Source organism: Morone saxatilis, unplaced genomic scaffold (genome assembly GCF_004916995.1).
Source record: "Morone saxatilis isolate NCDOM2014 unplaced genomic scaffold, NCSU_SB_2.0 Contig12, whole genome shotgun sequence".
In the NCBI taxonomy this organism is placed as follows: domain Eukaryota; kingdom Metazoa; phylum Chordata; class Actinopteri; family Moronidae; genus Morone; species Morone saxatilis.
The window spans coordinates 10,668,922-10,691,717 of record NW_023339674.1 but is presented as its reverse complement, the minus strand read 5'-3'; the positions used below and the strand labels follow the sequence as shown (position 1 = coordinate 10,691,717).

The following is a 22,796-nucleotide window of genomic DNA, read 5'->3' as shown; positions in this document are numbered from 1 at the left end:
TGCGGCAGCAAAGAATTAGAAATGATCCTTGTAAAAAGTATTATTATCTGCAGGCGGGCTTGGTGGAAGAGGGTGGCGATATGTTGTTAGACGAGTGGTAAATATACAGACAGAAGTGCTGGCATTTTGCTTCTAAATAGCTCCCGGCTATAGGGTTTCCTGGAGGTCAGAGGGGACGTGGTGTGGCTGCTACAGCCTTACAACGACCCTCAACCTCTAAACTAAACTCACCACACAAAACTATGCAAACCTGTCAGCTAATTTATCTTCCTCTTTTACACTTGCCAGCATTTCATCTTTGCAAAAGGTACAGTTTTGAAAGCATCAAAGCACAAACCTACATAAAGGGCATCCAATCAAAAGTTTAAAATAAGAAATGGAGAAAACATTACTGAAAAAGAAATCTTTTTTTTCATTTTAACAAGGATTCCTTTAAACATATGAGATAATGTTTATATGATAAAAAATGTATTCTTAAAATAAAATGTCCTAGGAGGAAATCTCATGTATCAGTGGATACGGCACACTTCTTCAGACATAGATTTTGTTCCCTAAACTGCACTCTGATGCACAATGCTTCAACTGGCTTTTCAAGTAAGTAAAAAAAGTGCCTCTAGTGTCTTATGTTCCGATGTTTCGTGGCCTCAATTATCTGCGTGTAATCCAGCCTGCCTAGAGGTTGTGCCTGTGTCTGCCGCTTTCGTCACTGGGCTGTCAACAGTTGTCCCCCAACGTCTATTTTTGATGCTTATTTATGGCTTGTCTATTCTGGACAAGGAGTGGGGAAGCATGGGGGGGTCGGGGCTCCAGGAGACAATGGATAAGACAGTGGTAGAAGAGAGTCGACAGCTTGCCGGCTAGTTTTACACTTAAAGAGTGGACGGGTATTTATATTCAACTGGGAAGGCGGGTGATTGAATTTGCACCGCGATGACTGATGCACACAGTTCATAGGAGTAACATTAGACATTGTGGTTGTGTTGTGACGACGAGCGAGAAATTTCAATGGGGCCGCACGCCAAACAACGACCCGGCCGAGAAAATGGCTTCAGCCCCACCGGCAAAGTAGGACAAAGACACCTGTTCCCTGTTCCTACTTTAAGCGTTCCTTTGGTTGCTGGTTTTAATTTTGCTCTTGCTTTACTTATTTCTTTTACACTACACCAGGACTTTTTATTACTCTCACATCATTCCCTCTTCCTCACCTCTCAATCTGTCAATCTCTTTCTCCATTTCTCCCAAAACACCATAACTGCAAACCTGGCACGAGCCACGGATAAATGATTCCACACATGTGAAATAAAGGCATGGCACTAATAATAGGCATTACAGTCCTGCGTTCTTTTTGCATTGCGCCCTCTCAGAGGGGGATAAAAAGAGGCTTTTCAAGCAAGCTGAAACAATGACGAGCAATAAACCAAATATGCTGAAAGTGAACTTGCTGAGAAGGGTGTCGACAACACTGTTAAACCTCTAGAAATGAACCAGGGATGCTGAGCAAAAAACGAAAAAATACAAGGTTTTCAGGTGGCTCACCTTCCCTTAGGCCAATATTTTATAGGCCACATGTTGCACTGCACTTCCCATCAGCAGCAGCACTACTAGGCCTCACACTGCCGCAGCTGTGCTATAGAGAGACGTCTTTCTCCTAATACAGATGCATTCATGGCAGTTTCTGTCAGACGAGGCCTGGAGATGCACTTCAGGGAGAAGCGTGGCTCCATCTGTTCTGCAGCGTTGTGGTTTTGATGCCTCATCTTCCTTGTACTTCTACTGTTTACATATCACAGGAGCTCCGGAAATGCTCAATTAGTTAATTCAGATATTTAATTTGTGCATCAAGGGCTGTGATCCCTGTGATCTCTGGAGCTGTGCCATGTCTGGATGTGGATTCACAGCTGTCTGCTCTAAAACCCACCACCTAGACCCCCTCACAACCGCCCATCAAAAAAAAACAACACACCCCCAACCCAGCGCGTCAAACGCTAATGGGAATCTGTCTCCCACCCTCTCAGACAGAAAGCATCTCTGCATCAGTCTCTGCATTTTAAAACAGCTTTGGCTGTCTAAGCTGTGTTAAGGTATATTGCATATAGGTGTGTCTGTGGGTATGTGTGTGTAAGTGTTCTAAATAATACAAAAGGGGGAAGCCTTTAGCCTGTTGTCTTCTTTGTCTCCTCTTTTTCTTGTCTTCTCTTCCTCTTAACGCACAGACAGCCAGACAATGATTATGGGGTCATTTCCCACTGTCTGTCAATGAAAGTCACATAGACACAAACATACACAATTGTACAAAAACACACATACACACACGTATATAAATCCTCTTTCTCACTGACATCTGACAGAGGCATGACATTATAAAGTGAATGCAAAGCTCCACTTTTAACTAAAACACACACAGAAATCTGCACCCAGTCATCTCGATACCTGCATACATGCATACTGCATACACACTCACCTCCTTATATTGCATCCCATCCACCTACGTTTCACACTCACACAAACACCAAGTCATAAATTGCAGCATTAACTCAAATAATGATTGCACGGCATGAAAATTCAATGGCTGGGGCTTAATGCCTAGGAATCACTTGGTAGATTAAGCTCTGGGTGTGTGTTTGTGTGTGCTTGGGGAGTCTGTTGGGGAGGTGTTGATGGATCAATATGAGTTCTATGATCAGTACCTCCCAGCCAGGAACCTTACAGACAGTCTACTTGCACAACTCATTTTACATTTGGATGGCATGCATTTTCTCTGTCTGCAAAGAAGAGAGTGGAGAGGAGAGTGGAGAGGAGAGTGGAGTGGCGGGAAGGGAAGGGAAGGAAGCAGGAGGCTGCACGTGTTTAAGTGTGTGTATGCAGGTATTACTGTCAAGCATTTGTATGTGTGTCTCTGTGTAAGTATGCAGGTCTTTACATGCTTGCATCTGTGTGTGTTTGTGTGTGTGTGTGTGTTAGAGTGAAGGCGGAGGAAGGGTTACTTTTGGGAGATGCTGTTCCCTGGGCTACATGTGTATTAGTGGTCTAATGTTCATGTGAATAATTGATTAGAGCCTCTCTGTGTTTTTGATAATTAGTTGATAGCTTCTTAGCTCTAAGCCCTCAGATTTCGTGTGTGTGCGTGCGTGTATGCATGTGTTTATGTGTGTGTGTGGTGGGGGGTAGGTAGTCCACTTTTGAGGTATCCTGACAACAAAAGCTCACAAAAAGAGAAGAAAAAACTAATTTCCTCTAAGCCATGCACTCGTGGATTAACTTTCTTCAGAAATGAGGCAACAGTACATACGTTTCTTTCTCATAACCTCATTTTTTTCTTGAGTTCTCTTTAATTTTTTTTCTGTTGTGCCTCACCAAAGATCTCTGAATAAAGTTGATCTTTCGTTAGACACTGTACCACCTGGATGATTGAGATTAACCTTTTCAGATTCTTCATATATGATTATAATAAAAAAGCTGGCAGACGTTACCTTATTTTGTACATATCTAGTAAACAGACCAGCCATAGCAGAAAACAATAAACATTGCATGCATGAAAAGATATCAATTGAAATTCATGTCTGGCCCCTCACTGGTACGTTCTCTTGCCTTATTGATTTTTCTATCTTTCATATGCTTATGCATCAAGTAAAAACGGAATAGGAAAGTTTGGGCGTGCTTGGTTCATCGTCAAATCCCTGCGCTAATATCAGACAGAGAAGAGGGTTTGTTGCCATCGTCAGCGACCTTGAGAAAACAAGACGTTCCTCCCGCTGCAACACACAGACCCACAGAGATACTTTGTTTTTCCTGCCTCATGAATGTAGTGCCACGCTTCTTGTGGATTCTCACAGATGTGTGTGTGTGCATTTGTGTTGTGTGCTTAGCTGGCTTAAGCTAACAACTTAACCTTACCATAAGTGGCGTGATCCATCCAAGATTCTTTTGCATCTTTTTAATTTATTTATTATCTATTTACACATTTATTAAGCACACACATTGCTACACTGGTTTAATACCATAGACAGCTACTGCATTTCCTGTATCGGTAGTGGCCTTATATCACTGTGTATTGAGGCAAGGCCCAAGGCAGAGCAGGAAGACCTTATTAGGACCATGTCTTGTTTCCTTTCGTCTCCACAAGGCTCAAGACAAAAGGATGCTGTATAGGATTAAAGGATGGATAGCTGGGCAAGTGGAGAAAGAGGGCACATCCAATCATAAGCTGGGTTTTTGTTTTCGCTTTCTACCACAAGCCTGGGACAAGAGGAAGGATGTCAGGATGTGTAGACGGACGAGAAGATGTGAAGATGGGGAGAGAGAGAGAGCATGGCAAATCGAAAGCAGAGTGTTCTCAGGGTCAAAGGTCAGCCTCCAGAGTCTGTTAATGCAGTCACCGTGGGAACCGATCAATCTCAGTGCCGCGGCCATATCGATCAGACGTGGGCACACACACACATGGACACACACTTAAACATACACTAGCATTCTTTCTGACACACACACACACACACACAATGCAGCCGTCATTCATTCTTATGAAGTGGTTTCTGCTCTCAGTTGAACACACAGTGAGTTTACATGCATTGGCCCACACAGACTCACTGAAAACACTTTTTCTAAACAGCCGCATATCACGTTACCTAATAATTCCAACCAATGGGTCACATAATGCTAAAATAATACACTTAATTATTGTTGATACGAGAAACACTAAAGGATGCAAACATTCACCAGCTCACTTATGTTTACTGATAACAAAAAGACAACTAAGAATAGAAAAGCAAAATAGTTGTTTATTAAAGATCATGCAGCCACCACAGTGATTTTTTAGTCACATGTTCCAACGAACTGAGAAAAAAATTTCTTTCTACTGTTGAGTTTTAAATATTATTTGGGTCATCCTTTAATGCCAAAAAGACTAAATCAGTGTATTGGGACACAGGTCTTCAGTTGCCACACATGTCATAGGTGATTATGATATAGTCATAGGTGATTATGATATTAACAAAATATAACAATGTTTTTTGCTATATTTGAACGGATGTGTTGGATACTGACAAATCAAGAGCTAGTATTTCTTGGTCTATAAACACAAATTTTGCACTTAGACAGGTGTTGGATTTGGATTGGATTTCAGGTCTTTAAAACATCATCAATAAAACATCAAGTCCTTGCTTTGGTTCTCAGCCACACACATTATCCACTTGTTTACTCCTTCTGATCGGCAGCATTTCTCATGCTCTATGTGTCGTTTCTATGCTGTTTCTGTTTTCTGTATTGAGTTCGTCTATGAAACTCCAGAGAACCTACAGTAGACCCTGCACCTTCACAGCATCTGTCTAACCTCATCATTGTGTCCTTTGTGTCCTAAAAGCAACTGTGCACTAATGTTTTCTGTACAGGGAAGGATTGTATTCTCTGTATTACCTCATATTTCTCTTCAACTGTAACCTCAGAGAGAATCCACGTTACTTTCAAATTTAACATGCTCCACAGAGCAAATATTTATTGTTGAACAGTGGCAGCTAAAAGAATAGGTACATGCCATGTGAGCTTTAGAAACAGATAACTAATTGCAAAGAGCAAAATAAGTCTTTTATTTATTTACTTATTTATTTTCACAAAAAAAATTTGGAAAATAACTATTCTGCAAACACAAGGCCATCTTGTGACAATGATGATATTTTCTGAACTCACAGATGGCCTGTGGCATCTTTATGGCTGTTTAGGGACATAATAACAGTCTAGGGTTTCTGTGTGCTCAGTTGGAGATAAACCCTTAGGCATTCTCCACTACCTGATATGCTGTATTTGAAATACATGCAACCAACAAACAGGTGCTAGTGACATGAAATGCTAATGAGCATGCAAGCAATGACATATAGTGTCACATACAGATACATAGCATACATTCACAGTGCAAATCACAGTGAGTAGTATCAAGCTGATGTTAAGTCAACTAGCTTATTGTCTTTTAGAGAGATATGCATTAATGTACCTCTGAATGAATGACGTTTTGTTTCTAATTTCTGTTTCTGGGCCCATGTTGGCTCATGATCAAACTGGATCATACTACATTTAAGAGACTAAACTGACCACTCTGAATAGACTAATTGAATGAATGGCTTAGTTTCTTTCCCATGTCAGTCTAATTTAAAGAGAATGTTTGAAATACTAGAGTTAGAATATAATAAATGTCTATTAAGTGATTGTCTGTCTGGTTAAATACCCCATGAAAGTCAGTAAAACACATCATAAGAAAAGAGTTTTTCCAACCAACCTAAGTCCAAGCATCATCTCTTAGCACAACCTTCCCTGGCCGCTCAACTCTATAGGAAATGTAGCACTGTAAACACTGTGTCCTAAAGGCCAGCTATACTGTCAGGCTGCGAACAGGTATTCGGGTAGCTTTAATCTCAACCATGTCTGCTGGCTGACGAACTCAGTTTTGCTGAAGTGAGTTGCTCAGTATATTCTCAGTATATCTCTAGTATTATCATTCCTCTCTTCAGGCCCCCTCCCCCTCAACAAGCAGCGCCACCTGCCACCTGCTTATTTTCCCAGCATTCTTATCACCCCGCCAGGCATAGGATCGTGGCCCACATGAACTGTAAGCCATGATAAACAAGTATTCTCATCCACTTCTATAGCGTGTAGAGAAGAGCAGGACATAGTTCGGAACATGGACACCCAAAGGCCACCTCTCCCCTTCCACCAGGTCACATAGCTGGAACATCCTGGGGATTTTGTCACTCACGCAGTTGTTTTTTTTCTCTTGGATGTAACTCTATTTGTGGCTTTCAAAAGTTATGACTGTCAAAAATGATTTGCAGTAGGATTCAGGAGACAGTTGCTGCTTCATTTACAACAAGATAGACTGAGTCAGTTGTGACCTGTATTTTTCCTGCCTTGTAATTTGGTATTCGTTAAGACAAAGGGAAATAAAAAAACAAAAACGCTGATAGTAAGATTTGATCTCAGGTCAGCAGGGTTGCATGTGTTTTCACAGGAAAAATCAGCCACTCTATGATTTATTACACATTGTGACACAATTAGTTGAACAAAATCGTATTGCTGGCGATGGCACCCCACACTGAGACTCTTTTCAATTAAATTACCAAACTGAACTGGAAATGAGCTACAGTACATTCAAGCACGCCATAATTAAGTGTTCGCAACACTCTGAGAACAACAGGCGCCGTTCTAGGTGAATTAATGCCTTTTCCCAGGTGAATACAGGGCCTGTTTGGCTCAAGGCGAACAGATGCCAAGACAGGACTGCACCAAAGGACGGCTGCTAGAAACGCACGAGCATTGATGTCAGCTTCAAACCTCACCTGTAGTACTTCGAGACAGCATTGATTCTTGTCCAGCATAGAGAGACGGAAAGATAGAAGCACAGCTATTGTTTATGTACAAGTCGTTTGAGGCAGATAAACTCACGGCCTGTGTGTGTGTGTGTGTGTGTTCTCCCCCCTGTGTTGAAAAAAAAATAGCATGATTCTCTCCATTCATTAAGGCTCCACAGAAGGAGATTCCATTAATCTGTTCATTAGGCCACATCAAAAATGGAACTACTTATTAAAATCAGATCCAGCTGTGTACTCTCGTTAAAGCCCGCCGTACCGTACGAAGCTTAACAATGCTCGTGGCATTAGACCAAAACCCGGCCACAAGAAAGGGGGGAAAAGATTCTACTACACTGGCCTGTTTTGACTCAACACACCATGATAATTGCTCCACTCTTAGCAGGGGGCTATGAATAAACATTACTTTTGTCAGTGAGCCTCTGAATGCTCCATTTCCAATTAATTTACATTTGCCCAGAAATGGAGGGAATATCTGCTCTTAATCACTATGTTTTATTTTCTCAATTTCCCCGAAGTCTTTTCTCATTCTCTCATTCCCTGTCTGGCACTTTCATTCCCCCTCTCACCCACGCTCTCTTTCTTTTTCTACCTCTCTCTCTGGAAAATCCCATTAATCTTAGGCAGTGGTTTTGAACAAAAGCTATGGGCTAAGCGATTGATCCTGGCATTGATCCCACTCGCCTGAACGATCATAAAGGTGTTAAATTGGTTTCTTGGAGGATATGTATTTTTCATTGCTGGCTGCTGCAAGTAGAAGTTCCTGCTTGGAATTTCTCTCATTTTTTTAACCAAACACTGGTGATGATTTTAAAATATTAAATAGATCACACCTTGAAAAGTAGCCTTAAATGTGGATTTTGAGGCCAGTTTGAAGCAATTTCTGGGGAGTGTATTTTCTGCATCAGCCTGACCTTAGAAGATAAATCCTTATAATGAGTTTTGCTCCATCCAAGGACAGATGGAGACTTGGGATTGTCCAAATGCGTACATTGGAAGCAAAAGTAGAAAACTTATTCACTTATGTTGCTGAAATTCTGCTGTGAATTTGTACGGTGTAACTAAATTGTTACATTTAGACTCTAAAACACAAAATCATTAGGTGTCATTTTCACATCAGGTCATGGCCAGCTAACCTTTACCCAATTAAACATTAGATTGAGATTTTGAACAAGACTTAGACCTCTAGTTTGAGAAAGAGAAACATTAATGTTACAAGCAGCAAATTTGGTTGGTTTGCAAATTTATAATGAGCATACAAAGACTAACAATATGAGGCTATGAAAAGCATTTTCAGTGCAATGGGTTTTTTTTCTCTGTGTACTGTACTAACTAGTACAACCTACCAATTTCATAACCTTGAGTGTGCTGCTCCTGGAAATAAAAATTCAGAGCAAAAATCCTGTATTATCTTAAAAATAAGGAAAGCTTCCCCTTCAAAGTAATTAACTTACAGAATTATATTTCTACTTATTTTCTATTTAGCAAATTGAATTTCCTTCAGCAAAAGTAATGAAAACTGTAGAAATGAGAAGCTTGAACATGGTCATATATTTTTAAAGGCAGTGCAGTTGCTATATTACATACATGCAAATAATTGCATGAAATTGTAATGTGATTAATAATAAGTAAAGCTTTAAGGAAGCTTTTTAAAGAACTAAATAAATCTGAATAAACCTATATGCCTTTTTTTGGGCTGGGGACAAATAATGTTAATAACTGTTGTTAAAATAAAACAAAATAACAACTTGGAGCATGTATGACATTCCTGTCTTAGTGAATTGCTGATATAGTGTAGTAAACATGTATAATCTATGGTGAACAATGTATGTTGAATCATGTTAGCTAATAAAATAATAATAATAATATAATAATAAAAGTAAGTCAGGATGTTTTCCACTCACTCACTTAAGCCAACATGAAAAAAATGCACATAAATATTCATGATATGAATAATAACGAAATAAGCTCTACAGCTATTTATCTACCTAAAATGATCCCGACTTTCCATATTGCTATTTTAATGTGCAAAGAGTAAACACATTTTACAACATTTTGCCACCATAACCTTCAACATTGACACCTCTGTCAACAAATAACACTGTGATCTTATACCAGAACTCATTATATTAGTAATAAATTAGAAAAATGAAAATCCAACAATGGTACTCCAACAGTGATAACAAGCGTATTGCATATCACATTGCTAAATCAGGAAGTGAAAAACACTTGAGGAATAACAACACAACAACAAGTTTGTTTCAACATTGCTGGAAACATTAAACTTGCAACGGGCAGTGTTATCTAAATTTTCCATGACCATCTAGTGAGATAAGAATTAACTGATTAAATAAATCACCTGTTTTATTGCTCAAGGGAAGTTTTGAACATTTGAACTTTGTAATGCCATATTGTGAATAAATCAAATTGAGAAAGGCTGTAATCAGTCACTGGCAATCGGCTAATGTTTTACCGACAGTAGTGGCTGCAAAAGTACTATTCAAGGCGTGAACACGAAGCGGTCGTTGACTCTGTGTCAGAAAGTTCATATTATCTGAGAGAGCAGGCAGCAGATCTTGTAATATCAGGCGCCATGAGCATTGCTCATTTGACAGAGCAAAGGAAAAGCTTGTCAGGGAAACAGCTCGTGTCGCTGGCACTTAAAAGGTCAGCGAACTGAACCCCAACCCCTGGCCCGCCCTCACGCCTGTCTGTCTGTCACCGGTCCCCCTCTTCCAGGCGGGTGTCCCCAGCCTTCGTCTAGGCTGCTATCACCCGCCGTCATCCCCTCTGAGCTGCCCCCCTTTGATGACCCAGGCCTCTTGTCAGAGAAGAGCTTCCAGGCAGGCAGAGTGAGGACAACCCTTTGATGAGGACCCCGACACTTGCCAGCACTGCTGACATGCAGGGGGGGTCCTTTGAAGAGCCTGGGTCTTACATGTGCCCATCCGTCCACACACGCGCTGTTACACGTGCTTCCAGGGTAGATGGAGAAATAAAGAGAGGATTGGGGCGCAGTATGGAGAACTCCCTCCTTTGACTGTGTTTCTTGCTCTCTGATGCTTTTAATGAAGGCATTTGAATTTTTTCATCATGTATTTGAGGCGCCTTCAGTGTGGGACCACAAAAAAATTGAATTTTAGAAAGGAGGAGGAGAGACACAAAAAGAGTCCATGATGCTGTCAAAAATGTCAGACAAGGTCACAGAAGCTTTGTTGTATTTTGTCAGTTGAATTTCACTGATAAAAGAGAAATGGGAGATGTGACGCATTGGATATAAGTTTTTTTTCACCATACTATTTATCTTTTATATTTTGTGAAGAGTTTATTTCAGTATAGTTGTGATATAGGCATGATGGTTGGGAAGACAATGACCTTTAGTAACCCCGATGGTCTGTTTGGGGTCCCCAGGGTTTTAATGAGGTCAGAAAAAAGGTTAATTTTCCAATTTTATTATTATTTTTACACATAGAGTGGAGTCTATGGGACTCCTAAAAAAATTAGGAAATAAAGCCAATCTTAACAGACTGGCTAGGTTATATGGTTGGTTTCCACATGCTGCTGTCAACATAAAACGTACGAGTTACTTAAACCAGTACAGTTACCACATGGCAGCAGTGGCCAAAGACAACCATAGTCAGGCTGCCCAAGTGTTCATGTCCTCCACCAGTGTGTGAGATGTGGCTTTGATAGGTCAGTGTTATGGCACAAATATTGTTATGTCTGCCTTAAAGGTAAACAGACAATGTTTGACACCAGCTCCAAATCAGCAGTCATAACAATCCTAATCAACAAGCTATAGACTTGAGACTCGGCCACATCTCTTTCATACAAGGTAATAAAGTTTAAAGCTACAGTTGCTGAAATCAAATTGGTACCTACATGTATGTATTTCAACAGATGGATCCCTATACAATTTCCAGACAGCACAAAAAGAAATATACCTGTTATCTGTGTTCATGCTGCACCTGCCTGTGTTAACATCGATCCACATTCTTCACCCTACGAGTGACATTGGTGATGAACATTGCAGACGGTTCTCACAGACCCAAAGCAACAAAGTAATTCACAAAGACACATTATTCCCAATGATACCACAAAGAGAAACACAAATGTTTGTTGATAGAAAAGGGGGGGGGGGACCTCTCATACATTTTCCTCATTCCTTTCTTCTCAATGTGGCCTTTTTTGCCTGCGTCTGGCTTTGTGGAGTAATGATTAACACAGCCAAGCATGGGAAGAGACTAACAGTTACAATGGAGGGGGTTGTTTTGGTGTAGAGAACCACTGATTGACCTGCCTCAGCTTCCCAAGCTCACCTGGCAGGACCCTGGGAGCCAGCGGCTGGCATTCAGGAAGAAAAAAAAAATGGCTACTTAATCATTATCATCTGTGGAATCACTCAGAAACTGCTGGCAATGTGCAAACAGATAAACCTAGCAACATTGTTAAATCAGGCACGTAGCAAAGTGCTTAACTGAGTGTGGAGAGGTTCACATGAGAAAGCTTTAGAGTGTGTGCTGGGGACTTCTGAGCTTTGTATAAGGTTGAAAAAACGATGCCCGTGGTGTGCAACTGATTGACCTGTGAGCAAGCTTGCCTCGCAAACAGCTGCCTGTGATATTTACAAGCTGCTAAGGTTGAAACAGTGTCTCAACTTTTTGTTGTGAGGGTAAGACAGACATTTTATCCTGTGTTTGAGTGAAAGCTCATTTACAACATATAACAGGATATAACAGTTATTTGTTTAAATGTAAAACTGAAATAACAAAATAGTAAACATTGTTGCTAAAGTGAGTTTTTTTTTATTATTAAGATGTCTTGGGACCAGCATTTAGATTTCCAAATGATATTATCCACCAAGTTCAATAAATGTTTAGAGATTTGTGCTGTCGGGGTAAATCAACAGTTTACATATCAATAAGTACGTATAGACTAGTTCCTAGTTTAGAATTCTAAATAATACTTTTTAGAGGTTGTTTTATAGGCAGCCATCATCCTCATGTTCATGTCAAATGGGTTACCAAAGTCCTGATCACATAGCCTGATAAACTATTGTAGTATTCATTAAATAGCCATAAACACACATTAACAGTGTGACTTCAAAACAGACTTCTACTTATTAAGTTTCCGTGTAAAAATATCAACCATCTTGTTAAAATCCAGAGCTCTGACCAGATTGCGAGATGCTATTATCTATTTATGCACTTTGAGCTATCAAAGCTATAAATCAGAGCTATATCCTTCATGGGATATTGAACATTTTCTTTACTTTTGTGGAGTTTAAGGCACAAAAACATGTTCCCCATGTTGATCTCATGTTGTCTCAGTTTTGTTTTTCAACCCCCACATGTGCGACAGTGATGTCGCTTTGAAACTCATCTGTACTGACAAATTTTACCTTCTACAGGGACAACAGGCCATGTCACACAATCAAAGGGGACAGTGAAAGACATATACTCTGCAGTTTATTACTATTGATCAGGCATTCAATCACTCCAACGAAGACTGTTGTTACAGCTTTGTAAGGGGAGAAAGTTAAGTAACCTGACCTGATGTGTTTCTGTATTTTTTACCAGGTGGACGACCAGATGAAGCTGCTGCAGAACTGCTGGAGTGAACTCCTCATCCTCGACCACGTCTTCCGGCAGGTGGTGCATGCCAAGGAGGGTTCCATCCTATTGGTCACTGGCCAGCAGGTGAGTTGGTTAAACCACACTTTGGGAACTTGCAGCTACCTCCAGCCTTTCCTTTTTCCTCCACAACCCTGCCAACCATGCATCACTCATTCCTCAACATTTCCCTTAAAGCGTTACTGATCACTCAGCCACACAGGAGTCACCGCTTCATTAAAAATAGATTATGCTTATAGATAAATACTAATGTCGCCAGAATAATCAATTTTGCTTCTTTTTTCCTCCACCAGCGAATAAATAAAGCACTGGGTTACGAATGCTGCAGCATAGTGAGTGGGTGGACACATAAAAAATGCGGCAAAGTGTGTTTATTTTGTGTTACCGGGCTGTTTGAGGAAGTTGGTGGGAGCTGATGCCTGAGGCCCAAAATGGAGGTCCTCATTGCATCAGGATACTGTAATTCGGTTTTCTATTTTTGATTCACAAACACACTCTCAAGTCGAACAGTGAACACACAAACCCAGAGTGCACAGCAAAGCCCTCTTCAGCATTCAGTGATTTTCATAATGTCATGCACACACAAAGACATGAAACTGCTCATCATGAAAACGCCTCTGACCAGTGGCATGGCTGTCAGTGAGACAAGAAGTCATAAATTATTGATTGGCTGGCTCTCCAAAACATTGCTCTTCAACAAAATGTTTTACAACAATAGATGCTGGCATAAATATTGAAGCAGTGGACTGTATACAGGGAAGTTCTTTAATTCCATGATTCTGAATGAAGACAAGGTCAGGGGTAGAATAGGTGAAGTGTGGTAAATAAGCAGAAGTACTTCTAGTGGTAAGTAATACAAACTGTGGTAAATAATACTATGATAGTTAGGAGGAGAAATGTCTACTCGGCTTGAACAAGTATATTATACCAGTATACACTTCGGGCAGTCTAAGCCAGTCTAAATTGTTTTGATGTAGAAGGGAGGTGATGTTAAAGTGAGGAGGTGAAGAGGAAAAAGGAAAGAAAAGGAAGGAGGAAGAGCCAAAGAAAAGGTTGAAAGTATTTGGTTAACAGGTGGTGGAGAGCGAAAGAAACGATGGAGGAGGGAGGACAGAAATGGAGGAGTACAGATGCACAAAATGAGAAGCGATAGAAAACCGATAGGAGTAGAGGAGGAAAGGAAAGAAAGAGAAAAGAGAAGGAAGATAGGAGAGAGAGGCAAAGGGAGACAAGGAGTAAGTAGTAAAGAATAAGTGAAGAAAGTAAGAAGGTGCTGGCATGTATAAGCAAATGAGAAAGAAAGAAAGAAAGAAAGAAAGAAAAAGTGGCAGGGGACAAGACGGGAGAAAGAAGGAGCTGAAATCGGGGGGAGATGATGAGGCATAGAGGACGAGGCAGTTTGAAGAGACCGGAGCAGTAAGGAGGAGGAGGAGGAGCTGATAATCAGGGGAGGCGCAGGACAGCCGTTTCGTTTGCATACTTTGGTTAATGAACAGCTGGTGTTGGGGGCGGGGTGTGTGCGTGCGTGTGTGTGTGTGTGGCTCTGAAACAGTTCATTATTTCCTATCATTCTCTGCCTAGCCAGGGGTGACAGCACAGCGATAACACCAGGGATATTTAGAACACAGTAGCAGTTTCACCTAAAGCAAATGCTACAAACACAAACACACGCACACATAACAAATCACATAATGACTGTTTAGGCTGTGCATTGGCCACATTGTGCTAATAGCTTAATTGTTACAATATGCTTATCATATTGGTTTATGGTTGGTTACAGTATAAGAACTTGATTAATGTGAAGCCAACTGTGGATGTTTTGAGTCAGGAGAGAGTGTATGATGATCAATCATCAGTTGCATGACGTGTTCTTGAGTAAAGCACATGCTGACTGCTCATTCATGTTTAGTGAGGAAGTTATTTTTGAGGAACTTTTTGTTGAACCTTTTTTGTTTTAATGTGTAGTTAAAGCTATATTTGTGCAGTTAAATGTCCTTATGTTGGCAGATGTTTTCAGTTCTTTTCAGAGAAGGTTTGTTCAAATGGAAATTCGGACAGATGTTTCTCCCCTTTTGCTTTGAATCAAGCCGCTTCTTTGCTCTCGTCAGTCACACGCTGCACTCATACTGACCTTTGAAAAGAAATCTATGAGACCGACAGATTTATTGTTGTAGCCTGTCAGTCGGTTTCTGTCTTGCTCTTTCTCTTTTCCTTATGATCCTTGCTTGCTAATTTCTCTTTTTCTTATTTTCTGTCTTTCTTTGGACTGCTGCATGTCATCATGTCACCAACAGCAGTGAGAAATGGCCATGAGTGTTTTTTTTTGTTTTTTTTCAGTGGAAGAAAGGAGGCTTGTTCTTTTATCCTGTCACAGGATCAAACATACAAATGTGTGCAAACATGAAGTGACAAAGATTGGACTGAACTGTTGAATGATTAAGCAAGGCCTCGCAGCTTGGCAGACAGTTTTCGGTATAAAAATCCTGATATTTTGATAGCGTAGCGCTCCTGGTGTACATGAAATTCAAATGATGAAGAAATGCAAAAACAGACGTTCCCCGGCCAGTCGCAGATTTCTGTGCTTTCAAACAAGGTACATTTTCCATCCCCATCTTCCACAAACATCAAAGCCCCCTACGCATCAAACCGATCTCACCTTCCATATTCATCTTTAATGTTCTGCTAAGATTGTTAATCGTATTCATGATGGGTGAAGATTTGAAGGTTTATTCATATATTTACTCTCTATATCTCTCCAGGAGGGATAATAAAGTAGTATTGATTGATTGACTGATACGCAGGTCACCAGGGTTAGTGCTAAGTCTGCTATAGTGACATTATAGCGTTTTTTTCCTCTCTCTTTTTACTTAAGGCTAGAAGGCAATAACCCAAGGCATCACCATCAACAGTCCAATCCTTCAATGAAGTTATTTCATGCACAGTTGATTTTATGTAAATTGATTGACACCTTGGAAGGGGGGGCAGTGTCTGCTTTTCACAGAGTCATAACTCTTACCGTCTCGAAGGTGGGAAGAAGGAAAGAGAGTGGGACAAAGGAGTTAAGGATTAACTGGGAAATTGGTACAGTAGTGTAGTAAAAGAGAAAGAAAGAAAATAAGGGAAGAAGAGAAGAGAAGAGAAAAACATAGTGTACTGTTAACATTCACTTTACTATGACCCTTCCCTTCTTCACACAGATGAAAAACAGGCTCCAATCATCCTATTTACACAATAAATAAATTCCAAATCCAGGGGTGTTTTTAATTGCAAATGGGGGCTCACAGGGACCCTCTTCCTCCCTGAGCTTTAGGAACTGCGCATGCCAACATCTACCTTCCCCTGGAAACCCCAGCAAAGTCAATTATGGTAATGAATTGTCAATAAATATAAAAATTTAATATGGTCCTGCTTACTTTGAGTGGCAGCTAAGGACTTGCCTCCCAGACAAATGTGCTGCGGCTGCAGATATGAAGTGCACCTGAAAAAGGAGTGTGTGTGTGTTTGTGTGTGCTTAGACTGATGGGTCAGACCCAGAAAAATATGGGTTTGGGGGAAATCTATATCTATCTATGTATCTATCTATCTATCTATTAATCATATCTATCTATCTATCTATCTGTTAGTTTTTTGCTGTGTTCTAGCATGCATGTTTTTTTATTTTTGCTGTATAACAGAGAGAAAGAGAAGTCAAATCTGGCAGTTCTACTCAGTTGGAGGTGAACTCCCATGCTCTGTCCATACACCCACAGCATGTCATACAAAACTGTTAAACTGCAAACACCTACTGCCTGCAGCTGCTTTTTCTTTCTCCCACTCTGACAGACAGACCAAAGCTTTTGACTTCATGTTGAGAGTGCAATAGAGCAGGCACAGGGATAAAAAAAAAAAAAAGTATAACATCAAGCTCACAGTGGAGATGTGTCCAGGGTACAGTCATGTGTTGTATAGTTGTCAATCATTTTTGCAATATTCACAGTTAGACATACTGAAACCAAGTGAAAAAGGCAAAACAGTAAGAGAAGAGGAACCTAATATGTATTTAGTCTGGTGCATCAAAACATACTAAATTATCTATCTAGCAAGCTAGCCAAGCTACCATACAAGTTGCTAAAAAGCTATAGCTAACTGGGTTTGGAATGCAACATAGACTATACTAATGGTCAAAAACTCCACACATTACTTTTAATCCATAAATCTACCTCCAGAGCAACTCTGTTTATTTAACCTCCAATCTTACTCACTTTGGTGTTGAACATCTCTTTACATCCCTCTGTCATTGCTTATTCCAGGTGGACTATGCAGTGATTGCATCACAGGCGGGAGCCACCCTCAATAACCTGTTGAGCCACGCCCAGGAGCTAGTGGGCAAGCTACGCTCCCTGCAGCTGGACCAACGGGAGTTCGTCTGCCTCAAGTTCCTGGTCCTATTCAGCTTGGGTGAGTCTCTGAACGCACTGAAGCAGAAAGTGCTTGAGAGGAAGCTACAGTAAAAGAGAAAAATAGTGGTTCATGGTCCTCTTCAGCCTTAGCCAAAGTCTCCAAAGTCCTAATGCCCCCTGAATCTTTCCAGGAACAGAGGAATGAATTTATGAAATATAGGAATTTGACATGCTTTTTGAGGAACCTATGTTGTTTTTAACTTTAGTTCCTGGGAAATTGTTCCAGCCCCCCTAAAAGTCACTGCTCCCGAGGTAGGAGTACAGGAAGAGGATCAAAGTGATGCATTATGATAGAGAGAAGCAGGAAGGATGGGAGAGAAAGGAAATGGAAGGAAGAGAGGAGCAAAACCTGGTCCTGGTACTGGTAAAAGATCTATAGAGGAAGGAGGGAGGGGTGGAAAGGAGGAAAGGAAAGAGGGGGAGAGGAGGTGGGAGGGGAGGAAGGAAGGGACCACTGGTCTGGAAGGGACAAGAGAAAGTGAGGGAGGTATGGTCCTCAGTCTTTTACACACAACTGTGCAAGTTTCCTTTTATGCAAAACAACTGTAAATTAAAGCGTAATAAGTTTAGGTTCATATATTTATTTTGGTTGAGAGATTCACCATAGCCAGGCTCGCTCTCTATTATCTGTCTCTTAAGTTTAAAAATTTTTTTTGGCAGGACCAGCTCAGACTCCCCTGATAAACTAATGGTGTGAGAGGGGGTACATCAATACAAGCTGGGAATGTAAAATTAATACTGACCATTTAAATTTTTGAAATTTAGCCGTTGCTCTTTAGTGGTGTACAATGGGTGCAGCAGTAGTAGAATATGCATAATATGCTGGATCAACAATATTAGAAACAATAAATGATGAAAGATGTATGATTAAGACGTAAAATTTAAAGAGATGGAATAAAGGCATTTTGTTTAGCTTTGGGACATAGTAACAAGCCAAGAGGTTATCTGGGAGAAAATAAATGCAGGAGATTGGGAGTTGGAAGGCAATGGGAGTGATTTTTTTTATTTTTGTTTTCAGTTCAAGGAGGATTTTTAGTTTTTTTTCTCTCAGATGGAGCTTTGGAGGGTCAGAAAGGAAAGGAGGGAGTTGGAGGGGATAGAGATCAACTGAGGAGGGGAGAAGAGAGGAAGGAAAAGATGAGAAGGAGGAGATGTGGGAGGATGCTGAAGTGGGAGAGAGTGGGAAGCAGGTACCGTGAAGCATTTCGGATGGACAGGTGGGAGGGAGGCTGAGGCTGAGGAAGAGAGAGGGAGCATGGGATTTGGGAAAGGAGGGAAGTAGAGGGATAAGTAGCCAAATGAGTTAAGGGACGGAGAGAAGGGGATATATTAATGTGTGTGTGAATGTGTGCGTGTGTGTGTGTGTTCAGATCCCAAAGCTGCTCTGCACTCTCTAAGCCGAGGTCAGACATTGCCAGGAGACTGTCATCTCTGTCTCTTTCCTAACAAGTCTGCAGCAAATGGCCTCTGAGGAATACACACACACACGCAACCTCACACTCGGCCAAATCTACTTTAACATCCTACACTACTGAAGCCAATGATGTTAAGGTAGCTTCGCTCAACCTGGCACTCAACCTGGCACTGAGAGCAACAGTGGCATACATATGATGAATATTTACCGCATCCTTAGCTACCCCTCCCCTCCATCCATCTGTAATCTACAAGGGTCACGCTTTCTCTTGTTTACCTCCTCTAAACAAAGAAAGAGGGAGTAATGAACTGCTAGGCACACACACACACTGAGGTGATCAGGCAGGATTAATGTTTGTGTTAGTGGTGTTTGTGGTACAGCAAAGAAAGAGGGAGGGATAGGAGTGGGGTTTTGGAGTGTGTGTGTGTGTGGTGGTGGGGTTGATGCTGGGGCTCAGGGTCTAAATAATTTGGCAGAAACATCATCCATAATGAAAGGCTCACCTGAGGGATGTGTATTGCCCCCGGCAGTGCCTGTTCTCCGGCGTGCCCAGGCCTCCCGCAAAAGAAGCCCGACACAGGCGCCGTAGAGCTGGCTGAGGGGATTAGGGTTGGTGGAAAATGAGGCATGGGGAGGGGCTTTAGTAATGTAAAGCCAGGAGATTTAGAATTGATCTGATTAATATCATACACAGCTGAACAAAGATGTGTATGTGTGACTGGCTATTAGAAGGCTGAGATACATACATTTACCTGAGGGAATGTGCATAATGTGTGTGGCAATGAGAGAGCAAGTGTATGTTCATGCATCTGTGTGTCCGTTCACACAGATGTGTTTGAACTACAAGCAGAGCCAGTTCAAAAGGATTGTAGTGAAATGAGGCATGAAAGTAGCTCTGCACTGACTGCTGAACTAAAAGGTTAGACTCCCTCTTCATTAGCTTTATTTCATCAACACTGGTCACTGTATTCTCAGCTGAGGCTAATATAAGTGTGTGGGGTGTATTCACAAAGGTGCAAAGGTGTAGAGGTCGGCTTGTTGGATGGACATGTAACAGGAGGCTGGATTTTGCATCCCTTTATAGACCTAACCCTGCTAATTAACTGTAATAATGATCTTTCATTTACCTTAAATAAATGTTTAAACGTACTTAGCTATACATAACCCTTCTTTATTTGGCATATGAAATGATCTTACCCTAATCTAAACCATACCATAGTCTTCATGCACAGATATTTTGTGGAAAGCAAGAATTAAAAAAAAACAAAAAAACAAAAAAAACAGTGGCATTGGACAAAAATAAAACAAACATTTTAACATAATGGTTTAGCAGAATAGATTATGCAAAACCCCTTTTTGGCAATACGATTGTATTGCTTTTACTATGACTGTGCTACTAGCATTGCCAGTACCACTACTACAAGTACTCCTCTCCCAGCCATGGAGGTAGCGGTGCATTCTGTAATTCTCACTCTTTCTGTGTCTTGGTTTTTTCTCAGTATTTTACCCTCTATCTACTACCCTCTCTCCCCCTCTCTCTCATTCTGTGGATGGACAATCAGTCACCTCTTCCCTGCCAGAAGAGCTCTTAGTTAAGCCAGTTGTCGATAAAGACAGGGATATAGATGTCACTCCAGCTGAGAGGAGACACTTGTCCTGATCTGTGCGTGTGTTTGTTCTCAGGGTTAGACAAGCTTTTTTTTATATTTTCTCTCTTTCTCTCTCTCTTTATCTCTTTCTACTGCTGTCTCTCTCTCTCTGTCCCCTGTCACTCTTTGCTTGTCTTAAGTGAAGGCTTTCACCCTCTATCAAGGAGGAGATTATCACTCTAAGAGCATTGATCCTTTAAGTGTTTGTAAGACTTCCAGCAATGATTGTGTGTGTTGGGTGTTGAGCAAGAGACACACAAATTGGCAGAGAGAGAGAGAGTGAGTGTTGCCTGGGTCAGAGTTCAGTAAAGGATTACTACTAGTTGTGGTATGGTGTCAGAACACTGTTAATGGGACTTTGATTTCCTTTAAAAGGCTTAAAGGCCTAATAGAAAGACTGACAGGTTGTTTTATATATGACCAGGTGACATGGAAGCCCAGAGGTGAGAAATGGGTCACAAGTTCAAATTCAGGCCAAGGAAAGGGGGAAAAAACTCTCTTTTTTCCACCTTTGGGGGAATTATATCCCAACTACACTGTATGCGGTCTGTAGAAATCAGGGTTTGTACTAGGCAGTTATGGAGAAAATACTTTTTCAAGACATTTGGTGATATTGTGTTGTTTAAAACCTGCTTAAACTAAAAAAAGAAAGCTATGTAAGTACGTATGCCTGATGCATGCCACCACACAGATAGTTTCCATACTGGCAAAGCAGACACAGCGAAAGAGGTCAGAGAGTGTTCAGCCAGCAACCAGTTAACCCAGCTCTACAGGTCAGACCCCATCAGGTGTAATTGGGTGAGACAGGCGCTGCCAGTCCTTGTCAGCCAAGAGGAGAACCAGAGTAGCTGCCAGACCCGCGCAGGGTGGTAAATGTTCCCAGCGGAGACAGCAGTTTTGTGGACATAGCCCTAAATAATGCTCCTATATTGAAGCCTTTAGAAGGAACAAAGCCAGTAAAAGCTGATAAAATGCGAAGAATTTAGGCTCATGTTTGATTCCACTATAGTGAAGGTTTATTTAAAGAAGCCACATTTCTAAGTGCCCCCCGCTTACTTTGCTTTAAATGTAAGAATAAGTTAAAAACTGTATTATACTGCAGTAAGTAATTCCATCTTTAGTATGGAACCCCAAACCTTGCAGATACACTGATCCATGTTTTATCTACCTATTTAGCTATTTATTTGAACTGTAACATATCAGGTAATCTGGTAAGGCTACCACCGATGATTATTTTCATCACAGATTACTGATTATTTTCTCAATTAATAAATTTTTGACCAAAACAGACACAATTTCTTTTTTTCTTATATAAAATTATCAATATTTTCCTACCTGAAAATTGGTCAGTTAAATTCAAATGATATGCCATTTAAAAGGCAAATATCTCAAGATAAACTGAAGCAAAAAAATATTTTTAAAATATAAAGCTAATTAATATAATTCAAAACATGATAAAATGATCTGTAATGTTGGCTCTTCTTTATTCCAGGTCAGTGATCAGAAATCAGTAGTGTTGTTCATTCATAAGAAACCAAGACAGCCAGTGATTCAAGAGCTGCCTCAGCACCACATTAGCTGTCTGTCAAGTGATTAGTCAGGCTCTGAGGTTGGAATTTAGAGACACCCACCTATCCATCCCTCCCACCCTCCATCCCTCACCATCCATCCCGCCCCTCTGCATTGTCTCTCCTCTCATTGCTCTGCCATTTCTCTCTCTTTTTTTCACATCCATCTTTATATGCCTCGATCTATCACAACTCCATCCTCACATCTACCTCCGTCGCTCCTCGTTCATCTTCACCCACATCTCAACCGCCATTTATCTCTTTTTCTCCCTCCCTCAAATTTTCCTCCACCCCTTACCTTCTTTAAAATATCTTAACTACAGTCATTTAATCTTGTGTTGAGTCTCTATTGGTACTTGAAACTGAAAACAAGCCTAATGTATGGCTGAGATAATTTTACCAGTCTCTAAATAAATTATTTTTCTGTAACAAGTGCCATGACTTTGAATTATAACCGTATTAAGGTGTTCATAATATCTTATAGACGTCTATTCCCTGAAAATATTCAAATAGGAATTTGTAAAATTGTGTCACAAAAACATTTCCAAAATGACTGAAGATAGTTTTTTTCCTCGTCTTTCTTCATTGCTTTAACGCACTCTTCATTTACCTTTCCCTTCCTACACCTCATCAACCCCCCCAAACCACCAGGACTCTTATGCTGGGATGTGTCTCATTAGCATGTTTAGCGTGCCACACACTGAATGCAGAATTTTTCTGTTTTGTGCACGGTGGGGTCAGACA

The 22,796-nt window shown here is 40.8% G+C and overlaps 1 protein-coding gene across 1 annotated transcript in view; it reads left to right on the top strand.

Moving 5' to 3' along the window:
- The window catches only part of nr5a2 (nuclear receptor subfamily 5, group A, member 2), a 60,668-nt gene that overhangs the window by 21,053 nt on the left and 16,819 nt on the right, over window positions 1–22,796 (top strand). Inside the window, exons 5-6 of the mRNA XM_035653344.1 lie at window positions 12,929–13,048; window positions 17,272–17,419. Of these exons, the coding sequence (XP_035509237.1) occupies window positions 12,929–13,048; window positions 17,272–17,419 (268 nt within the window). The remainder of the gene's footprint in view (window positions 1–12,928; window positions 13,049–17,271; window positions 17,420–22,796) is intronic.